Below are 8,163 nucleotides of genomic sequence, written 5' to 3' on the forward strand. Positions count from 1 at the left end.
AGACACGTAGAGAGGTGTCTGCATCTGGAGTGCATCTGTTCCCATGCAGTTGGGGCACACCACTCTCCTGGCACATGGATGTGCTTGTCAACTGGGAAGCTCTTCAAACCCCATAATTTAGGGGTTTCATGGAAATCTCGTTATGCAGGCATGGTTAACTAAATCTTTGGCCATTGGTGATTAACTCCACCTCCTGTCCCTCCTCCCTCCCTGGAGGTTGGGGAGTGGGGCTGAAAGTTCCATGCTTCTAATCAAGGGTTGGCTTTTCTGGTGACCAGCCGCCATCCTAAAGCTAGCTAGGGTCCTGCCAAGAGGCACCTCATTAGAAGGCTCCTATCATCTCTATCACTGAGGAAATTCCAAGCTTTTTAGCAGCTCTGTGCCAGGAAGGGACAAAGACCAACTATCTTGGTATGAATCCACAATATCAGATTAAGTTTATTGAATGTTTGAATACATTGGATTTGCTATGCATTTTTAAGTAACTGAGACTTTGGCCTTGAGACTCATGAATAAAATATTAAAATCTTTTGAAGTGCATAAAGTAAAAGATATACACAAGCACTGTGAAATGAAGTGATATTGTGAACAATCAGTGTTTAAGTGTTAAACAGTTACTTGCAGAAGGAAATGTTCTTCCTTGTGTACCGTAACCATTTACAGTTACTTTTTGTCACTAGAAGTGCATACTATACTTTCCTGAAAGCAAGCCTCCCCTCCCCCCTTTCTGTTTTTTAGGAAGATATTTAAAATGACCATTTATACAGTTGGAAAACAGTCATTAAATCTTTTGACCTACAGAAATTCTAACTTTCCATATGTTTTGTGGTACTTTTATTCCACAAGAAACATTGTTACCTTCCCTCATCTCTATTTCTCTTAAGGCCATTATAATAATGCACCAAGGCTATATTTAAACAGTAAGGAGTCATTTTGGCAGGAAATGAAGTGTTGCTAACAGGGATGATTGCTCTATCCCCCGGCCTAGAAAGAATTAGACACACCACTATGCTTGTTTAATAAATGACAGATCACATGAACTATAAACACACTTTAATGCAAATAGGATTTTGCCACTATCTGAATAGTTCTAGTTAAAGTATTTTTTGCATAAATTAGAGACCTCTGTCTGGTGTATTATAATCAATATATAGGTAAAGTGTGAGTAAAATGTTTCAGTGGGAGTAATGATAATTTTCTTCTAATAATTTTATGATTTTATACTTTCAAAGAATGAAGAGAACTTTCACATTTTATATACCTAGATATTCTGATAGTTTTGCCCAGGGTTTCCAACAATTACAGTTTTTTTTTTTTTTTAACTCTGAGAAGTTGTGTGCTGCCTTGGGTTTATAAACGTATCATTAATGCCATGTTACCTTGCTTTGAAGATGCACAATTTCTGCCCTTAAAAAAAAAATGGAGCATATACTACAATCATCAATCATACGTATATACTTGATGTAGTGTTTTGGACTACTTTGCCATCTTCACCATTGCAATTATTAAAGAGATGGTGCCCTTTAAATGAAGGACATTTGAGAAAAATGATCTGATTTCCTTCTGGAAGACAACACCAGGTATCTGCCTTGGGCTTGCCGGGATGTTAGATGGTGAATCGAACTGGGTGCGTGCAGCTGGCGCAATCAAGGTGAAGTGGCTAGAGGGCTCCTGGTGACCTTAAAATTAAGTACTAATTGGATAACATGGTGCTGTTTTGAAACTAATTTCACACACATTATTGTGCTTTGTCTTCTCAGTTGCCTTTATCAGCCCAGTATTAGAAATGGAAGCGAAGCGATTTATTGACTTAGACAAATACTGGAACAAGGACTTAGGTTTTTTGCCCTCCAATTCCATGGCATCCTTTGCGTAGCACCCTGCTCCACCCCTGGAGCGGGATGGCTTCTGTCTCTCTGCTCTGCCTGTGGCTTGTACTAGATGGTCTATCATCTAAATGGATTCATGGTCCACATTATAATCTGTTCTCTCTGTTCGACTTCACAGAACACAAGTTTCTGACACTTTTGGTCCCCCCATCCCTCAAAACACCAAAACATTCCCTATCCTTTTCTGTGAAAATAAAAATTAGAAAATGAGGGTATTATTTTTATTCTAGACTTTCTTCCAGATTCTCATGCTTGTTTTGACTCTGAAGTAAGATGTTCATTGCCACGGGTTTTCGGTGGCACTAATCCTTTGTTTATTTTTTTCCTATCAAAATACTACACTGTTGGCAGTGTATTGTGTCAAGACTTTTTTTTTTTTTAATTTTAAGATTTTTTGGTTTTGTGATCTCAGATTCCAAAACAGTTTTTATTTATATAATTTCAATGATGGTTGTGGCACAGAAGTATTACTCTTCCCTGAAGAAAGGAGCTAAGTTTGCTATAAACTTCAGGTTTGGGCAAAGCCTTGAAAGTATTTCTTTGAAACAGTCTTGATTATCTTTATGCTCTGCTTTGAATTTGCAGCATTACAGATCCTGAATTAGTATCACTGGGGTGTAGTTCTTGCAACCTTGACAATAACTTTTCCCGCAAACTTACTTGCTTACTTTCTAGCACATCTTCCTTTATTTTCACTTTTCTGTGACTCATGTAGAGGTTATTTTAATTTCCATCATAGGTATGGAGATATTAAGTTAAATGTGACTGTTAATAATAATTTAGCTATTTTTTATGTGCCAGACTTTGTGCTGTGTTTACACATTAAAAAAAAAAAATCTTCACAATAACCTTTGAGAAAGGTTCTCCTATTACCCTTATTTGACGCACGAGAAAAGCGAGGTTTTAACGAGGTTAAAGGACATTTGATGCCATGTATGTAGTAAAGTTGGAACCAAGTACTAGGTCACTAGATAAGGATATTTGGAAGAAGGAGAGTGGGGATGGGAATGTGTGGTAGGTGGAGAATCTGCGATCAGTGATAGGAATGGCTTCCGAAAGAGATGGGTTGTTTCTGGTATGCAGTGGGAGCAGAAATAAGAGGGTTCAATAGCAACTAGAAGCAGAATTATTAATGTATGTAACTCCTTTTAGAGCTAGGCTGGTGTTCTCGACACTTCCTAATTCATTTAGGACATCACCTCCGTTTCGTTTTGTGACTTCGCTTTACTTTGTGACCAGGGCAGAGTGTAACTTGTAACAATGCCCTGTGGACACCAGCATAGAAGAGGTGTGGCTTAGAGAAGAAAATATTTCTCAAATCCATCAGTTTCATTATCTGTAAAACGAGGAGGTTAGATTAGGTGATCTGTAAAATCTCTTTCAGAACCCATACTTTCTAAATTTAAGATCTGGAATTTACGGTTATGTTGCCTTTTTTCTTTTTTGAAATAATCTTATTAAAAAACCATATTCTCAATTTGCCTCTTCTGGAATATTATTTTAGTTGGGAATTGGCCTTAAACTTTTTGTAGCTATCCACTAATACAAACTTATCTCTCCTTTTTTTTCCCCCTAGGCCCTACAGGAGCAGCTAAAGATGTGTGAGTACTTAATATTATGATTTTCTAAACTCTTTCTGAGGAAGACACTATTTTTCATGATTATGACCTTTAGCTATATGTAGGTATGGTTGAAAAGACATGGAAATACTTTCTGTACTAAGCACAAATCAAGATTATCATTTGGTTTAAGACTAAAGTGCTATTTGAAGAATGATGTTATTTGTGATTTTTCATTTTAGTCTTTCAGTTGCCCTAGCCCCTTAACTCAGAATGTTAAGAAAGGGAAATATTTGTGTTTCTGCCCCAACCTCTACCAATTTCTTCTAGGTAAGAGCAAGGGACTATGAGAGAATTAAGCACGTAGCTCCTGTGACTGGGCAGTGTCTTACAGTTAGCCAATAGGGAGAGGCTGGAGCTAAGTCTTTACTAAATACACAGTCAGTCGTTTTAAAGTTGATAACTAGATATTTGAGTGAATGTCTGACCACGCAGCGTAGCCAGTCAATATTGAGTTCATCTTTAGACCACAGGATATTTAATAAAGGGCCCTCTCTCTATGAGAAGTTTCTGGAGCTCACAGAGTCTTTCAGTATTTCCATATGCCCCTTCTCTGCATCTCCCTACCTCCAATCTAGGTATAGTAAGGACTTCGCAGTAGGTCACTATTTAAGTGCATTTGTGGTTACTCTGTGGACGTGGGATCAACTCCTGCCTCACTCACCCCAAACTGATTCGGTGTCAAGACTGATGGTGCCACAGACACACACACACACACACACACACACCCCAAGAGAGTTTGAAAAGATTGATCACTCACGTAATGAGGCTTTCTGGGACAAGCAGAGGAGGCGCCCAAACTGGTCCAGCAGCTTGAGTGAAGGAAGGGGCTGGTGGTTTTGGTTCATATTGGGGTTGGAACTTGGGCAGAGACGAGGGCTCCTAAGCATGGGCAGAGGTTTGAATGGTTTGATCTTCTACCAGCACAAAGGCAGAGGTTCTTTATAGCTTTTTTATCAGCTTGCACAGACGTGGGGCAAAAGGAGAGTGGTGGAACTTGAAAGCTGTCAGCGGTTAAACATCAAAAATAGAGTCAGACATTTTTATTATAAGGAAGAATTCAGAGAAGACCATAATGGGAAAATGTAAAGTCTTTTGGAAGTTAAACGTGCATTTTATATGGGACTTCAGGTACAAAAGAAGCGGTATAGATTTCTCCAAACTCCTGGTGGCAACGTTTGAGTTTATTACGAACACGTTTAGCCACGACGAGTTCAGCATCCTTACCTTATTCGTACATTGCAGTGTCTCGGTCCCTCCTTCCTTCTCTCCCTTCTATTTCTGTCTGTCGTTGCCAGATTGATTTCCTCAAACACTCTGCTGACCTTTTAGGAGACCTCTGTTCAAAATCTTTCAGTTATTCTCCATTGTCCACCGGCTCGAACCCAGAACCCTTTGGGAACAGGAAGGTCACCTATGTTTCAGCCTTTAGCCGACTGACTCTGCAAGAGGTGGAAGGGCACGCTGCCTGGTGAGAGAGGCCAGGGCCTGAGAGGTGAGCTGGCGGCCGGCTCAGTGAGGTCTCTCGCAGGGGCCCAGACCGACTTCATGCTTTCTGTCTTGGTTCCTTGTTTTTTTGCTGTTCCCTCTGCCAGGATTGGCCTTTTTCCCCAATCTTGTTTGTAAAATTTTATCTATTTTTCTGGGCTTATATCTTATTCTTTGGGAGAAGAATTTTTTTCTGGATCTCTCCACTGGATGCCAGGCCAGAAATCGTAGGTGATTTTGCTTGCATTTAAGAGCCATCAGAAATGTTAAGGTCGGAGCCGTAGGGTGTTAACTCTTCCAAGGCAGGGCCCTATGTGAGATGGAGAGGTGGAGGCATGGAGGAGGAGTAGAGTGAGGCCACCAGAGGGTCAGACGGCAGACAGGGGCAGTGGGAAAGGAGAAGAGGTGATGTTCAGGGTGCACTTGTACGTATAATTGAGAAGATTTGGTGAACCACTGAATGGGGAAGCAAAGGAAAGGAAAAGCTGAGGATAATGTTCCAGTTTCAAACTTGAGCCAAGGGAAGGGATGGCCGATAAGCCATAGAGGATTATCAAATGGGCTAAAGGGAGAAGAGAAGCCATTGGCTGTGCTGTGACGGCCACACTGGTCGCCTGGGGTGGGGGTGGGAGTCTATATTTTCAGTCGCGTGGTGTAATAATTGAGTCCAAGTGGAAGTGAGCAAGGAGCAAGGAAGTGTGCATGGTCTTTATTTAATGTCTGCAGTAAAGGATGGAAAGATGTTGGTGGCTGAAAGAAGAAGTTATTTTAAAAAATATATATATTTCTGTTATAAAAGCAGGACCAAGAAAGTATCAGAAGTACAGAAAAGTATTTTTTTCAAGAAAGATAAAGTCAGCTATTCCTACTACCAGAGACAAGCATCTTTAATAGTTTACACTATTTTTTAAATTTTTTTCTGATTGTGTATGATTTTGTATATTGTAATCTCTTTCTCTTTTTTGATTTAATTTTTGTGTGGAGGAGACTTAGGTGTACTTATAGGCTAAAGGGTAGGAACCAGTAAGAAAAGCTTAGGGTGGTTTTGGGAGGGGGTTATCAGTAGTGAAGGAGAAAATAATTGATGGAAGTAGATCTTAGAACAGGCAACAACGATTAAAAACTTAGAAAGTTCACTTTAGAAATCTGAGATCAAGCACAGTGAAGATAAATAGAAATTTAATTGCCTTAAGACAGACTCACATGCACATCAGAGAGTGAGCCTTTTTCTCTTTCCCTCTGTCTTTTTAAAATTAAATCACAGTGCAGTAACATGCGGAACAAAATAGAAGTGAATTCAACGTGATGACATTTGGCTGCTCTCACAAACCTGCAAAAATCAGCTATGCTTTTTTTTTAGTGAATGATCTTAGCTCTTTGGCACAAATAGGTTGTGTTGGGATATTTTTGGTTGGAAATGGCAGAAGCCCAACTTAAACTGGCCTAAACAAACAAACAAAAAGGAATTTATTGGCATGTGTAACGGAAAAGCTTCAGGGGTCTGGCCTTAGTCACAGCTGGATCCAGGTGATCGAAGGACGGGAAGAAACTTCCATCTCTGCCTTCCTGTTTTTTGGCTCCATTCTTAAGCAACTTTCCCCAAGTGGTGATGGAGATCAGCTTAATATTTCCTGTGGAAAAGGGCTTCCCTTTTCCTGCGGTTTGATTAACAGTCCCAGGGCTAGGCTCTCCCTGGCCAGGACATGGGGTCATGTGCCTCTCTCTCATTTAGTCAAGGGGCGAAGGGTACATGAGCTTCTCATTGGCCAGGCCTAGGTCATGTGCCCACTGCTGGAGCCAATCAGTGCCATTAGCTCCACCAGACCACATGGCCAAAGAGTGGGAGAGTAGTGGTTTCCACACTAAATTAAAATTGGGATACTGTCCCCAGAATGGATAGGCAGAAACGAAGCATGCTCTCCATGTAGGTCAATTTTTATGTAATTTCAAATTGATTTAAAATTTTAAGCAGTATTTATAAGGATATTAGACATCTGTTTCAAATAAGAAACAGTATTAAACACTGTGACTCAAATTTAATGTTTGCTGTTAAAAATGAAAGATCATAGCCACTCAATTTAAGCAAGATAATTAAAAAGCTTCTTTCACTTAAAACTTGTAAAGTGACATTTCATTAAGTTCCTATTCTTGACAAAGCAGTTTTATTGTTATAGAAGGTGGCAGCTGTAGAGAAAAATACCTTGGAATGAATTCACATAAAACATTGAAGCTCTGTCTTTTAAAAATGAAATTATGGATCCTTAATCTTGTGTTTTCTTGGAATCCTTTATTAATTTCCCAAGTCTACAGCACCTGTATCAGCTGAGCTCTTTCTGCTCCTTGTTACAAACTTGAGGGTGTCTGATGGACTCGTAGCTCCTCTGTGAAGTAGCAGACAGGGTGAGAAGGACGGGGTGGAAGTAGCATTGTAAAAGCATGCATTTTGGAAGCAGAGAGACCTGCATTTAAACGTCCTGCTACCATTTACTAGCTGTGTGACCTTGTGTCCTTAATATTCCTATCTGTAAAATTGGAATAGTAATAACTGTGCACAGTAACCGTCTTTGTCCTTATCATCGTCATTCTCAGTTAGAAGCTCCTCTTGATTGAGGATTATGTGCCATGTAGTGATTTCTAGCACTTCATGTACATTATCTCATTCCGTACCCATGATGCCGATGGAAACAGTAATGCTCTTTCATTTTACAAATGAGGAGATGAGGCATAGAGCAGTTAAGTAACCGCTCAAGGGTTGTGACGGTTATTGGTACAGTAGATTCAGTACCTAGGATTACGCTTGGCCTTATGCCTTGCTGTACCTCGGTAAATGGTATAGAATTATTTGGTGGTTTAAGGGTTATTGAAAAGATTCAACAGAGTCTCTGTGATGAATACCTGATGGCAGAAGACCCAGTGTATTGAAGGCCTTGCTGTGGTTACACATCACACAGTCCCATTGGTTGTCCATCAATACACAGTTAGATTTTCCTGGAGTAGGGCTCAGTGGAAGAGAAACCAGGAAAGGGAAAGCAGATGGGTGAGATCATCCAGGGATAGAGAGGGAGAGGGAGAAGTGTGACCAGCAAGCATTGCTAAAATGCTGACTGCAAGGCACTTGTTATGGGACACCCATAAGGGCTGATGAATGGGGAGAGTGGAAGGGCGGA

The 8,163-nt window shown here is 40.2% G+C and overlaps 1 protein-coding gene across 1 annotated transcript in view; it reads left to right on the forward strand.

Annotated features, from left to right (window-relative positions):
* Positions 1-3,413: 3,413 nt before the first annotated feature.
* The window catches only part of CUNH12orf75 (chromosome unknown C12orf75 homolog), a gene marked incomplete at its 5' end in the record, with an annotated part of 18,727 nt that continues 13,977 nt past the window's right edge, over positions 3,414-8,163 (forward strand). The window contains one exon of the mRNA XM_023527455.1: positions 3,414-3,490. Within this exon, the coding sequence (XP_023383223.1) occupies positions 3,414-3,490 (77 nt within the window). The remainder of the gene's footprint in view (positions 3,491-8,163) is intronic.

This window comes from Pteropus vampyrus, unplaced genomic scaffold (genome assembly GCF_000151845.1).
Source record: "Pteropus vampyrus isolate Shadow unplaced genomic scaffold, Pvam_2.0 Scaffold16, whole genome shotgun sequence".
In the NCBI taxonomy this organism is placed as follows: Eukaryota; Metazoa; Chordata; class Mammalia; order Chiroptera; family Pteropodidae; genus Pteropus; species Pteropus vampyrus.